The following is a 14813-nucleotide window of genomic DNA, read 5'->3' as shown; positions in this document are numbered from 1 at the left end:
ATGGAGAGAACTGCAGTGCGAATCGCCCTCTGTGGGCTGCTGCTGGCTTCGGTTACCACACTACCAGTCAAGGTAGGATTAGAAAACCTGAAAGACAGACCAACACACTGCAAAGAAACTGAATCAATTGAAATACAATACTGTGCAAACGTTTTAGGCAGGTTCGAAAAATGCTGTAACATAAGAATTTATAGTTATAATAGTTGATTTTTATAAATGAACAAAGTTCAGTGAAAGAGAAGAGAAAGCTGAACAGAAGAAAAATCTCAATCCATCAGCCCAGAAGTGGCAGAAACCAGTGGGACCCAGGTACAGCCATCTACTCTTCTCATTAAAACTTCCGTTTTTGAAAGCATTCTTAGTTGACAGCATTTTTCTTCCCCCACCTCCCTTGAACGTTTGCACAGTACTTTATCTAGTACTGTTTTTACGGACATTTGGGTTTTTCATTATACAACTGTTGAGGATGTGTTCATGCAAATGGCTTCGTAATCTTAATTAATGTATTAATGTGGCCTGCAGTGGCCTAAGTAACAGGGGAGAGCAAAATTACATTTTAGAAAAGTGATAAAAAAATCTGGGGAAAAAAATATTCATGTTATTTTTATAAACATATCAATTCTCAATGTACGTAAAATGGCTTTAGGAGTCTATTAAGGAGTTTTTTTTTAGAGATGCACCAGAGGTTAACTTGAATTCTGTGTCAGCAACACGTTGAATTTTCACTCTGATAAACAAGTGCAGTTTGACTTGCTGGCCCTCTTCCTGCAGTATGTGTGTGTTTGCCTGTGTGTTTGATTGTACCTGGATTATCCTTGTGGGGGACAAAGACACATTAAACTGGAACAATTTAAGAGTTAAGACTTGGTATTTGGCAATGGTATGGTTATGGTAAAACTCTAGGAAATTATTGTCAACAATAACTCAACAATGTTATGTCCTCTTAAGGAACATAAAAAAACATGTTATTTTATGTGATGTAAGGGAGGACTGAACTCCCTTTTTGGAAAAAAAGCTGGTTCCCATCATGTTGATCTCAAGTTAAAAGGTTCACAGGGACTAGTTAACAGTAGGGTTGTGAAATGGTGGGAGTGTGGGTGTCCATATCATGTCACTGGATGTACAATAACAAGAATGGGGTGTTTAGGCAGTTGGACCAATAAGATTTGACTGATACCACCCACTATTTTTATAATTATTATTTTTTTGTACCACTATCTGATCTTTGGTCAGTTGGTTGTCAGCAGCCAGAACAACATAGCAGCCAATAATGTATAACTGCAGATAATGCAATAACTGCCAATAATAATCAATAATTAAAAAAAAAATTGTGTCGTGAAAGCGGGAAGTGAAGTAACTTTCCAATTAAGTTATTACATTTCTGAACCAATAATCTAATTACTTTAGGTGGTAGGGATGTTTGTGTGGTCAGGACTTTTAGCAGGTATTTGAAAAAGGCAATATTTAAGATATAGGAAACTTTGTAGCCAATAAATACAACTTAAATTAAGTGATATGAGTAGGGGAGAACGGGGTAATTTGTCACACGGGTTGGTTGTCACAATCGTTATATCTCTGAACCAGAAGGCGCTGTCTGCAAAATTTTGGTATGTAAATATCCAGAATTGGGATCAGAGGTCACCTACATAGTCTTCCTTGGAGTTAGACTGCTGAATTTGAAGTGAGACGACTGTTAGTGTTTTTCATGTCAAATTGAAAATATTTAGCTCCTCAGTATTTTTCTTCTAGGCTTTTACACAATGGGTTTATAACAAAACACTTGTTACCCATACAAAGTGTGAAGGGTAAACTATATTTTAGATTGTGGTTAGCAAGCTAATTAGTTGTCAGATGGTTGTTGGCCTTGATGCTAGCAAGAAATTCAAGTTGGGGTTGGTCGTCACATTTTTTGGGGGGTTGGTTGTCACATGTTATCTCAAGGCTGCAGCCAGAAAAGGAACCCAATAACGAAATAAATTGTTAAGCTGTATCCTCACTGACACCCCAGAGAAGGAAAGAATAGAGCAGGAAAAGGCAGCTAGCATGCAAAAGAAAAAAGGGCAACAAAATCAAAACAACCCAGTGTATCCCAAACTAGACCAGCTGCCAAGGCTACAGTAAGTTATGTAGGCCTATTTGTCAACTTGACAATGCAATTAAACTTTCAAATTTAGTTCTACTTTCTTGCCTTCTTTTTAAGATTATTCCCATTAAGATAACATTGTGACAAACAACCCCATAGTGTTTGACAACCGACCCCTTGATGGGGTTGGTTGTCACAATGTGTAAGGGTGTCTTTGATGATTAATTTCTTCTTTATTACAATAAGATAGAAAAAGTGAGGGGTACATATTTCAAGCCAACACCTTAAGCTTCAATGTAATGTAGGAATGACTATTGAAAGATGTTTAGGTGATAAGCAATTCTCACTAGAGTAAAACGTGTGCCTACTTACCCCGTTCTCCCCTACATTATTGGATCCAGCTATTACAATTTTAAAGGATATTTTAAAAACCCTTACAATGATGTAACAACCTGCCATTCAGAGGCTAATAACGCATTACATTATGGGCAAAAAGTTATTATGTTATTAGTTTAGAATTTGTATCATGTTATGGAAAAATAAGTTACTGCATTATCGTTTAAATGTGCCCCCTGTATTTGCTCAGGACGACTGGGACATCTACAGCTTTCACATCAACTCAACAGTGACCAGTCGTTATGCCACCACTGTCATCACAAGCCGCGTTGCCAATCGTGTGGACGCACCAAGGGAAATAGAGTTTGAAGTACGGATTCCCAAGAACGCCTTCATCTCTAAATTCCGAATGTGTGTGAAGCATTGAACATTTACAGGAATGTGCACGCAAATAATTAAGTAAAGAATCGTGAAAAATAAAACCATGGAACACTCAAAATAAAACTTTCCCTTGGTCTTCAGGTTTATAGATGGCCAGCCATACGATGGTGTTGTGAAAGCTAAGGAGGCCGCACAGCAGCAGTACACTGAGGCGGTGTCCCGTGGTGAAAGCGCCGGGATTGTCAGGTACATGTATTAATGGATCCATTTATTGCCAGGCTTATGCCAGGCTTTCAGAAAAGTGTATTTTATGTTGTAAAATCATGTACTGTGTACTTCAGGATAAGAGTAGAGACAAAGAAAAAAAATTCTTCTTGCAAAAAAAATGCTGCCATTGAACTACTCTCAACTCACAACCTGACTAAGGCAATACATAACCTGTGATGATGGGTCATCTGTAGGCAATGATTATTGTCTCTGTTGCAGTTCTGTAGGGAGAACCCTGGAGGAATTTAAGACCTCTGTGACTGTGGCTGCTCACAAAAAGGTCACATTTGAACTAACATATGAGGAACTGCTGAAACGCAGGCTTGGCAAGTATGAGCTGCAAATCCATGCCCGGCCCATGCAGCCTGTCAGAGACTTCAAGGTGTGTCTCTACTGTTGGTTCCTATTCAGTGGTCTTTCAATAAAAACAATGCCTGTGTAATAATGTCTTCCAGGGTCTGAACTTTCTGTTTTCTTTTTAACGACAGGTTGATGTGTACATTAATGAGAAAGCTGGCATAAATGTTATAGACATTAAAGGAGGACTAAGCACCAAAGCCCTGGCCAATGCCATCACCAAAACACAAGCAGACAATCAGGTATACAGCTTGCAGTGGTTTCCTAATCTTTGTTTAACTTTAGCTGATTGCTATATTATGCTATATTATTATTTAACTGTTCAACTATACAGTACATACAGGCACTAGACAGACTTCAGTCTCATTGCTCATCCCTGTGCACTTCTCTTAGTATCCTTCATACATTTTTATACACCACATATTACACCTGATTCATTATGTTCCCAGGCCTGGGTTTATTTCTACCCGACAGAAGACCAACAGAAAACATGTGACAGCTGTGGAGATGAGGGTATGAATGGAGATCTGGTTATTGTTTATGATGTCAACAGGGACACCTCACTGGGAGAAATCATGGTACGGCACAATTTACCTTCTTGGAACTTCCTTCCTTAACTAAGGAAGACCTTAAAATAAATACCCCAACCATGTGAATGTTTGTTTTATCTTCCCTTGCCTTTTCAAAATATCTTTCTTCTCAACAACAAACCTTCTTCTTCCCCCTCCCAAGACGTCAGATGGGTACTTTGTTCATCACTTTGCTCCATCTAATCTTCTCCACATACCCAAAAATGTCATCTTTGTTATTGATCGCAGTGGCTCAATGCACGGCAAAAAAATGGAACAGGTACAATTTTTTTAAATAATCAAAAACATTTTTTTAGTTTTAGTTTTCTTCTGCACTGTTTCAATGTGTCTATGATGTTTTTTCCCCAGACCCGTATTGCATTAATCCGTATTTTGAACGACCTGGCTGAAGATGACTTCTTTGGTATCATCACTTTCGACAGCAGCATTCTTCACTGGAAACGAGAACTTGTTCAGGCCACCCAAGAAAACCTGAGTAGTGCCAAAGAATTTGCACAGGCTATTGAACCAAGAGCATGTGAGGTTTTTCATAAATAATATTTTATCTAGGGATGTTAACGTTTGACAGCAGGACGACATCAATGAAACCCGTTTTCGGTTCATTTCAGCCACAGACATTAATAAAGCAGTGCTGGAAGGAGCAGACATGCTGAATGTACATCACAGGGACGGTTCAGCCTCCATCCTTATACTTCTCACCGATGGAGACCCGACATCAGGTTACAATAAGACACGCACACACACACTCACACATGTGCATGCACACATACTTAAGAAATAACTATAACACCCCTAACAACACAAGATCATGGATATTTAAATAAACCAACAACAACATATTTAACAATTAATTGCTTAAAATGTGTTCATGTGCACACTGTAACTTTTCACAGGAACATTGTTACTGTGTATAAGCTAATTTTTCTGTTGAAAACCACCAATGTCTGGTTTCTTTGCAGGGGTTAGAGATCCCAAAGAAATACAGTCAAATGTAAGAGCGGCTATTGCTGGCAAATTCCCTCTCTACTGTCTTGGTTTTGGTTTTGACGTAAACTTTGAGTTCCTTGAGAAGATGTCCTTGCAGAACAATGGTGTGGCACGACGAATTTATGAAGACTCTGATGCTGATTTACAGCTGGAGGTACTTTAAATCAGTAGCACTTACTTCACATTATAGATTTGCTACACTTTCATAAAATAATTATTTGACTTTGAAGAGACATTCAACATTAATGCATTTTCCATACTGTGCTTCAACAGGGTTTCTATGAAGAGGTGGCCACTCCTCTGTTGATAGATGTGACAATGATCTATGAGGGGGGCACCAATGTAACCCAAAGTAACTTCAGCCAGTATTATAATGGCTCGGAAATTGTGGTGGCCGGTCAGATCACTGACAATGACATTGAAACTTTCTCTCCACAAGTTGTGGCCATTTCGGTAAGAATCAGATGTAATCCTCCAAAACATGAGTTAAAGTCCCTGTGTGCACTGACTGACATGACATTTCATTTGGACTATGCCAGAGGAATAGAAAGATGGTATTTTCTGACACAAACGGCACCGTGGAGTCCACTGGAACAGCGACTGATGGCCACATCCAGAGGGTTTGGGCCTACCTCACAGTCAAACAGCTGCTGGAGAAAGAGTAAGTTTGACACCGACCTCCTTTAGTTTATAATTCATTTTTTATGGAAAGACTGCAATACTATTTCTATTGAATCAATTTATTATTGAGTCTAATAAATAAAATAAAAAGGAAAAATGAAAATATCAGAGCCCAAGGCGATGTCTTTGAAAACCCCAACAGATAAAAATTTGAAATCCGGTGAAATAAAGTAAATCTGACGATTTGAGAAGCTTGAACCAGAGAATGTTTAGCATTTTGTATGTGACTTCAATGATTCAATTGATTATCAAAAACAGTGCTCTTATCCTCCTAAGTTACTGTTGCTACGTGGTATATGCAGTTATAATGCTGAGGGGTTGGCAGATTTACTGCTCAAAAATCTAATCAGAATAATTTTTATAAAGCAAAATTAATGCTAATGATAAAAATATTGATCAACCAATATTTAACAGCTTCTGAGGAGACAACCTAAAAATAGAATTAACAGATCGTGTTAGCCAAAACATTACTTTATCATCGTTAAGTATCTTATTTAAAACATATGGACATCATGTGTGACACAGGCTGCAGTTGTCTGGACCCAAAAAGGAGAATGCGAAGAAAGAGGCCTTGGAGTTGTCACTGAAGTACAACTTTGTGACCCCACACACATCCATGGTGGTCACCAAGCCGCTGGGGGAGGACACAGATGTGCTCCATAAACCCAAAGAAGGTGAAACACCACAGCCAAGGAGACACGGTGTTAGGAATCGTCAACACTCGTCTAGGACACGAGGTTTTATGGGTGAGCAACGAAAATGTGTATAATTTTTTTTTTTGCGCAATGTAAGGCACACGTCCATGATGTGGTGTCAGTTGGATACAGTTATTGTTTTTTTACATTAACTATACAGTTTATGGGAGGTACTTGTATTGATACATTTCATTTCAAGAGTGGGTGTGGAGCTGCACATAAGTATTTATGTATGAAGTCCACTTAATTCATTAACAATAATGAATTGATTGATCAACTGATTGATTAAACTATTTGTTTCCAAATGAAACATAATTGATAACTAATCAAAACTAACTATACAATTAACATGAATTGCTAATACTTTTAAGTGTCATTCAACAACAGTAGACCGTTGATAGAAATGAATTATGGTCATGAAAAAGGAAACGCTGACACCGTACACAATTGGTCCAAAGGCTAACTTGTCAACAACTATATAGTAGTTTAAAGTAAATAGATAACTGTATGTTTTGTCATCAATCTTTTCCAGTTGCTGCTTCAATGCCAGGTACTGTATGTCATATGCACACATCTGCACCGTTCTAACATTACAGATACATTCATATTTATTTAAGCAATAGCACACGAGAGGGAGCATGTTGTCGCTCTATATCAGCACTGCTGTGATTCGGTCGTAGGCACGAGGCCGCAGAGAAACACAGCAGTATTTATTTTTACTCTACAATTTGAATGATAACCAAAACGTTACATTCAAACAAATGTTTTAATTATTCTAATAGAACTAATTGAGGCTTTGTCAAATTACCAGTTTATATCTGAAAAAGTTCCATCAATTAATGTCTGAATGCACAATTGTTTTAAATAGTAGTTTAAAGTTAATAGATAGCTCTATTTTTTGTCATCAATCTTTCACAGACGCTGCTTTAATGCCAGGTACTGTATGACCTATGCACACATTTGCACCAGTCTGACATTACAGATACACTGTTATTTAATTGATAATACAATGTATTTATTTTTACTCTGAGTACATTGCTTTTTTTACATTCTGTAAATACAATTTTGAAACACAACAAGAAAAGTTACATTCAAATAAATATTTTCTTATTCTAATAGAACTAATTGATGTGTTGCCAAATGACCAATTTATATCTAAAAGTGTTTTATACAATTAATGTCTAAATGCACAATGCCACTTAGATTTTAAATTTGTTTTAGCAACACACTATATGCATGTATTTCAAGGTTAATAACTGCATCGTAATGTCATTTTATCATCTTTTTCTTAGGGCTACAATATTCCCCCCCTGCTAGAGGTATACCATGGATTCCGCACTTTTGCAATACGACTATACCATAAGTATTTCACTGTGATTGATTTCCAGTGCTTGTTCAGATTTCCTGATAGGGTTGCTGAAATATGCCCAAGGCAAGCTCTGTTTCATATAGGCATTTGTGAACATGCAGTGTAATGAGTAGCATCGTATCTAAAATGAGTCTATAATTACATACCACAGATGATATTGAGGAATTTGTCCAACACACTTAGTGTTATCCTAATGCAAGGCACTGTAAAACTTGTAACAAGGTTCTTTAAACCCTTTATTGTACAGTTAATTATTGAGTTTGGTACTAACTAATATGAGGGTGTAGGTAATTTACAAACAACATCATAAAAAAAGCTAAACTAACTACTGTTTTGTAATTTCCTGTTATCATCTTGTTAATTCCTCAGTAAGACCAAATAACCGGCTCATGGACATTCGTCATGGTGTTGGAGGCCCCCCTGGTATGACTTTGACACACATCTGCACTGTTTCAACTACATATAGCGCGGCCAAAAGAGCGGGAGGAGCGCTCCGCCTTTAAAAAGCATGTTTGGTGGACACAGGCCCATGTCACGTGTGAAAAAGAGTGATAGGGTAATATGCAGGAATAAGCTACAGTGAAAATCAATAGTGGTGCAGGCAATGTGCAAGAATGTAATACCAGTAATTTGCTGGAACCTATGTGTGAAAAGGGCTTTGGAGGGTTAGGTTACAAACCCTGTTTAGGATTAAAACTGCATTATTATATTAATCATATTTTAAACTTGAAGATTTGTAGTAGAAATATCAAATACATACAAATTTTTTGAATTATTACTTAATTATGACCTAATAGTGCCATGATTTGCAGAGAAATAGCACCCACAATCTGCACCGTTTTAACACGGTATCCACAAACAAGATTGTGCCAACACACCCACAAAGTTTGGTAGCTCAGCGCAGTTTGCCCTTCTTTTGTGTTTAAGTGAGTAGGCGGATCTCTTCCCAGTTGTATTACCTCAGGAATACATTCTTTTTCATTCATCTTTTGGCCAACTAGAAGCTAATTTGTTTTTTAAAGTAAATAAATACTGTACATCTTTTCCAGATGGAAGCCAATATTCATTTCGGGGTATAACATATATACACGTCTGCACAATTCTGACATGACAAATCCACTGTTAATTCATTGATAACATAATGTTTTTAATGTATATCTCTCAGTGCAATGCTTTGTTAAAATTAAATACAATTTTAATTACAAACAAAAAGTAACATGTAAGTAGATTTCAAAAGAAAATCCTAATATAACTAATTGATGCCTACCAAAATGCAATTTCAATTTATATCTAAAAAAGAATGTATTACTGCATATCTAAATGCACAAAGGCAATTCAAATTTGAATGTGTTTTATAAACAAATTGTATTCATCAACATTAGGAGAGTTGGTCTTATCTAACATGAGTTTATCAGCTTTATTACCACAAACCTCAGATTTGTGCTCGGATCAGAGAAATTCCTTAAATTTCATCCTACCTTTTTTGTTTGGTATCTGTACAATAGACTATTTTGACCTGGACATGGACATGATTCACCCACCCACCATTGTGTCTTCTACTACTACTACTAGGCCTACTTCTGCTTCTATTGGTAAAGTATCTGATAGATGTAATCGACTGAATATTTTATATAGAATCTGACTGTTTCTGTTACAGAGCTGAAAAAGATTGGCAAGAAAAGCATCATAAAGACATTTTTAACTCACATATGTAGAGGCTAGGTATGTTGTTGAGGTCTGGAAAGGGATTCACCTCGGCCAGTTGATCCATCTTTAACTGTATCAGGCATTATAGCATCACTTAGTTTAGCACAAATACATTAAGCTAGAGATGTCTGTTAATCCATATATCATCAGATGGTATCACTCTTTTTTAACTAACAGGACCCAACAGGTTAGAGTGAACCAGACAACATCCCAGTCAAAAGTAATAAGTACAGGTGTTCCTCAAGGGTGTGTAAGTTCTCCTCCCTTATTCACAGTATATACTAATGACTGCATCAGTAGGCATCCTAGTGTCTCTTTTATTAAATTCTCGGATGACACTGCCATTCTGTGTCTTATGGATAATGATACGAACACCCTTGTTTATAAGCAGGAGGTAAACAACTTTGTACGGTGGTGTGAGGACCATCACCTCACAGTTAACACAAAAAAAACTGAAGAAATGGTGTTTGACCCAGGTCATGTGGGGGACCACACTCTGTTACTTATTCAAGATGCTAACATTGCTCAGGTTGATTCGTACAAATACTTGGGCGTGCATATTGACAATAACTTATCCTGGAGTGTTCATGTAAATAGTGTGTGCTCTAGGATCCAGCAGCGACTTCACTTTCTACGAAGGCTCAGGGTGTTTGGTGTCCAAAGGAAGGTGATGCTGCTTTTCTATCGTTCGGTGATCGAAAGTATAATTCGCTATGCAATCTCTGTTTGGTTTGGTAATTTAACTGTGAAGTGGAAGACTCAAATCAACAGATTGGTTCTCACAGCATTGAAAGTGATGGGAGTGAGGGAGCACCCCACTCTCCAAGCAATATTTGAGGAAACAGTACTTAGACAGGCTAGGAAAATAATTGCAGACCCCTCTCATGTCTTACATTCTGAGTACGACCTGCTACCCTCAGGCAGACGGTACAGAGTCCCAGTTAAATGCAAGAAAAGATATTTGAACAGGTATAAATTTTCATTCATTCCACTATCCGTTACTCTGTTGAACTCAGGCCGTTAGTAGAATGCCATTTGTAGATCTGTATGTATGTATGTATGTATGTATGTATGTATGTATGTATGTATGTATGTCTGTCTGTATGTATGTATGCACTTTATCATTGCACTGTCAGCACTTGTGTGCTAGGCACTGTATTTTTCTATATAGTATTCTATTTTTCTACTGTCTTGTTGTGTTATGTGTTATGCAGCAGTCTGTACGTCTAAGACAAATCTCCTTCGGGACAAAATAAAGTAATCTTGAATCTTGAATATCACCCCGTTTCTCTTATGGTTTGGCCCTGTTCCCTCCCATAGTTAATAATTGGGTTTGTTAATTAGTAAAGTACTACACTTAAAAACACAAAAAAGGCTAATTAAGTCCAAACAATATACAACAATGTGTCAGAACAAAATTAAAATTGATTTAAAACATGTCCCTGTTTCAAAACTTTTAGACAGGTTTGCTCCATAACTATGACCTCTGCCACATAGATAGTATATAAAAGCTCTGCCACCATAAATAAGTAGTAAAAGATATTTGGAGATATGTTGAACGTGTCCTTCATTCTTTCACATCAGTGTCATAGATACACATGTAAATATAAATCTCAAATGATCTTCAAATACATTGTTTGATAATGCCTGTGAAGTTTTACATATTCATGTACTGATCACCACTGTAGGAAGGCACCACTGCTGTGTGACTCTGCGTGTCTCTTTGCCTCTGTGTTCCTCTGCAGCTTCTCCCATTCACAGATTTTTGCTAAAAACCGAGGATTTGTCTCTTCCACTATGCTTTGACGTCACTGGAAATGCCCACCTTAAACTACTACACCATCCCAGCAGAGGTCAGTAATACTCCTCTTCTTTTCTCCATCACTATTTCCCCTCAAAACCTTAAACAGCCTTATCAATAAATCCCTATTATTTTGACTTTTGTTCTCTAAGTGTAATATAAAACTGTCTATTTTTTATTTTATTTTGCTGTAGCCTATACTTACAAGTGTATTAATGTTGATGATTAAACCAACCCTTATGGCTTGTGATCCCTTTTAAAAAGCAGTGTCTAGAGGTGCTGCTCCTTGTCAATTTTCCAATGTTTAACGATTCCACCATTGACACATTTCCCTGCTAAACATCTCAGATGGTTTTGTTGAAGAAACTGTTTGAGCCGCAGGCCTACAGAGGTCCATTGTTTCATAGAAATGCAAAGAGTAGGTCTAGAGAAAAGTTCCCACATTTGAATGAAATAGCACATATTTTGTTGTGTCTTTTTGATTTCCCATTTTTCATCTCACAACAGCTTGTCTGCCTGAATCTGATTGAGTACCCTTTGTTTTGTTCTTTTTTTACTAACCTAAATAATCTGAGTTTAGGCAGGGATACTTTAGTCAAAATAGAAGTTTATTTTAATTAGCAGAATACTTTGCAGTATACACCGAAACGTGTAGAGATCTGCAGCAAGGACCCACTAGGGTTCAGAACAGAACAAGCGTCAATGACAACAGAAATGACATTGATAGACAAATACAGTAAACAAGGACGTGGTGGGGTGGAGGTGGGTTGCAAGAGCTTGCAGAGGAAGCAGCACCAGTAGGCAGACTAGCAGCTTAAATGAGGCGCCACTTTGAGTGGATGGCCAATGGGATGCTAGAAGCAGAAACTGGCTGTCAGCTGACGTACAGAGTTTGACAGCCGGCTTGACTCTGTATCCTGCCTGAACTAACGCTACGCTCCATTAGTTCTCTACAACTGAAGTGTGGCATCAAGTTGCTTTTGTTTTAATTTGTAATAGAGCTGTACGTGAATGGTGAGCTGGATTCAGTAGTAAACGGGGGCTTCAGAAGGATCATCATCCACTTCGAGGCTGACCAGCATGTCGAGATTGACACCAATGGAATCACAATCCGAGAGGGACAGACAGTGACTCAGCACACTGGACAGGATCCCATCACAGTTGGAAGGTGACTTTGCAGTCTAATTGAATGTAACTGTTTCTTACTGTTTCCAGTCTTTGTGCTGACTGGCTGCTGGTGAGAGCTTCATATTTGATGAGCAGATTTGACAGTGGCATACAGTAAATCTTCCCACTAACTTTCTACAAGAAAAAATAAAACATGTCACTGATGATGTTCAAATGTCTATTTACAACTCCCTTTAAATGCCCCTGCACACCCTGTTGTAAAGCCACACAGGTGATTTGATTTGTTTTGAACTATAATACCCCTGAATGTGTGTTTAAAAGTGCTGACTTATTTTTGATTGACATTTTGCTCCTGCCAGGTTGAGATCATTTACACCCTTATCATTCTTATGGGTGAATTGAGTCTGATGAACTCCCATAATGCACAGAGTAGCTTTGCACTTGTTATGCATGAGCAGTGTTGTAATCAGCCAAGATAAATTAAATGGAAAAAGTGTGTGTGTGTGTGTGTGTGTGTGTGTGTGTGTGTGTGTGTGTGTGTGTGTGTGTGTGTGTGTGTGTGTGTGTGTGTGTGTGTGTGTGTGTGTGTGTGTGTGTGTGTGTGTGTGTGTGTGTGTGTGTGTGTGTGTGCAGGGCCTTTTAAAAAAAGAGTCCAAAAGAATGCTGAGACATAATTCATTTTTTCCCAGTTTGACAGTGATTCAGCGGGACAAGGAAATAGATGTTGCGGTTGGAGACACACGCATGGTCATCTTAATTTATAATGATAATCAACAAAAATACCTCTGGCCAGTTTTAAGACAGCGGCCATCCGACAACAACCTCACAGGAATTCTAGGTAGGTGAAAAGGCTGGATTTGTTTTTTGATTTAACATCAAGTCAGCAATATATTGATGGAGAAATGACTCATTGATAGAAACAAATATTTTGTGCTGTGTCTATTAGCTCTAGTGTTATTGCTTGTCCTCTGTGTGTCCAGCTCTTAAACCTGCAGTTTATAAGGTGGTGCAGCAAGCGCCCTCAACAAAGCTTAAGATCGGAGACCAGGAGATTGATGTTACCAGGTACATTTTGTTCTGTTTGAGAATGCCATGATTATTATAACTCTGATACTCAAGGATAATTGAACATTTATGTCTTCCTTTTGTAGATCTGTTGCCATTGACTACGGCATTTTATTTCCCCCAACGCTCTACTGCTGGCACATGCCCGCTGAGTCTGCGTTGCAGAGGCCCCTGGAGGATTTTATTGTTTCTCAACTCTGAGAACCATGTTGAAGAATAATTAGGCAATCACAGATTCGTCATCGAAAAATACGTACCATCTGTCATCTACATAAACAAATCAATTGTATCCTAGATTTTCAGTTGTCTTTTAAGAACCTAAGTCATTGATATTCGGGATTTGGCAATGGTGTCACTGTTATACTTGTTTTGCTATAATTCTTCAAAAATTAAAGAGGCTATTCTAAAGTGAACATAATAAATTAAGACTTCAAAGTGGCATTTGTTCTACAGCACAACAGCCCTGCACCATATTCCCTTTCAAATTGACCTCGATCCACAGATTTGAAATAATTGGCATCAATACTACAAGGTCTACTGTTAAAACCTTGTAATTAAAAATTCAACTTTTTTAAATGATATTACATTGTATAGTTACATGCTACTATGCAATATGTAAATTGTATATTTCTTTCTTATTCATAATAAATAACAGAACAACGAATCCTGCAATCTCTTCTTATCATAGCCGGCCCTAAAGCTAAGCATCTTAGTGCTTTATACATAATGAATGCTTTAAAAGTAACCTGCAACCCTGTGTGAGACTGTTTCTGCGGTAAGAACGTTGAAAGTGGAAGCAGTGGAATGTTAGCGTACTGTTTATATATCGCAGCATTATTACAGCCTGGCATTACATTTATGAAATGTGAAAGGAAAGGCTCAAGATGTTTTTGCTAAAGATTTAGATGCAATTTTCTCCACTCGATAAAAGGAAAGCACAATGTCACACATCATATTACACAGCAGACTATTCAATCCTTTTTTTTTGGCAATACCACAATACAAAAAAAACATGACAATAATAAAAAAGTTCCTGCTTTAAGAACTTTACTAAAATAAAAAGAAATGTTAGAAGTATTTGATCATGCATTGCATTGTCTGCTTGTATAGTTTAAACAAAGGATTATATCTTATTCTGGAAAAACTACAGCAACATATTGCAGAGTGAATGTACAATTTAATTAAATGGAAAGGACCCAACACAGTCACACTTGAAGTAGAAATGAGCTTGAGTAAATAGAAGATGTTTTTTTTACTCTGGTGAGTTTAAGGCAGACAGGGGTCTGTGTTCAGCTCGACATGTGGTCAAACCAGTTGAGCTGCTGTTTTTCATTGTGTGATGTGGGATTGTCCTCAGTAAGGTGCA

At 37.6% G+C, this 14813-nt stretch overlaps 1 protein-coding gene across 1 annotated transcript; it reads left to right on the top strand.

The window, feature by feature from the left end:
- Nucleotides 1–13648, top strand: LOC307249706 (inter-alpha-trypsin inhibitor heavy chain H3-like; the record flags this gene model as incomplete). Its single annotated transcript, XM_080026557.1, has 18 exons — nt 1–72; nt 2670–2830; nt 2942–3046; nt 3287–3449; nt 3556–3666; nt 3874–4002; nt 4157–4273; nt 4363–4531; nt 4623–4733; nt 4974–5155; nt 5275–5454; nt 5541–5662; nt 6208–6428; nt 11199–11306; nt 12254–12422; nt 13072–13220; nt 13363–13447; nt 13534–13648. The coding sequence occupies 18 exons, from the start codon at nt 1–3 to the stop codon at nt 13646–13648; spliced, it is 2469 nt and encodes an 822-aa protein (XP_079882683.1).
- Nucleotides 13649–14813: the final 1165 nt, after the last annotated feature.

The sequence above is a fragment of the Ammodytes marinus genome (genome assembly GCF_949987685.1).
Source record: "Ammodytes marinus genome assembly, chromosome: 4".
Taxonomy (NCBI): Eukaryota; Metazoa; Chordata; class Actinopteri; order Uranoscopiformes; family Ammodytidae; genus Ammodytes; species Ammodytes marinus.
The sequence above is the reverse complement of the archived record's forward strand: the minus strand, read 5'-3'. Positions and strand labels throughout refer to the sequence as shown.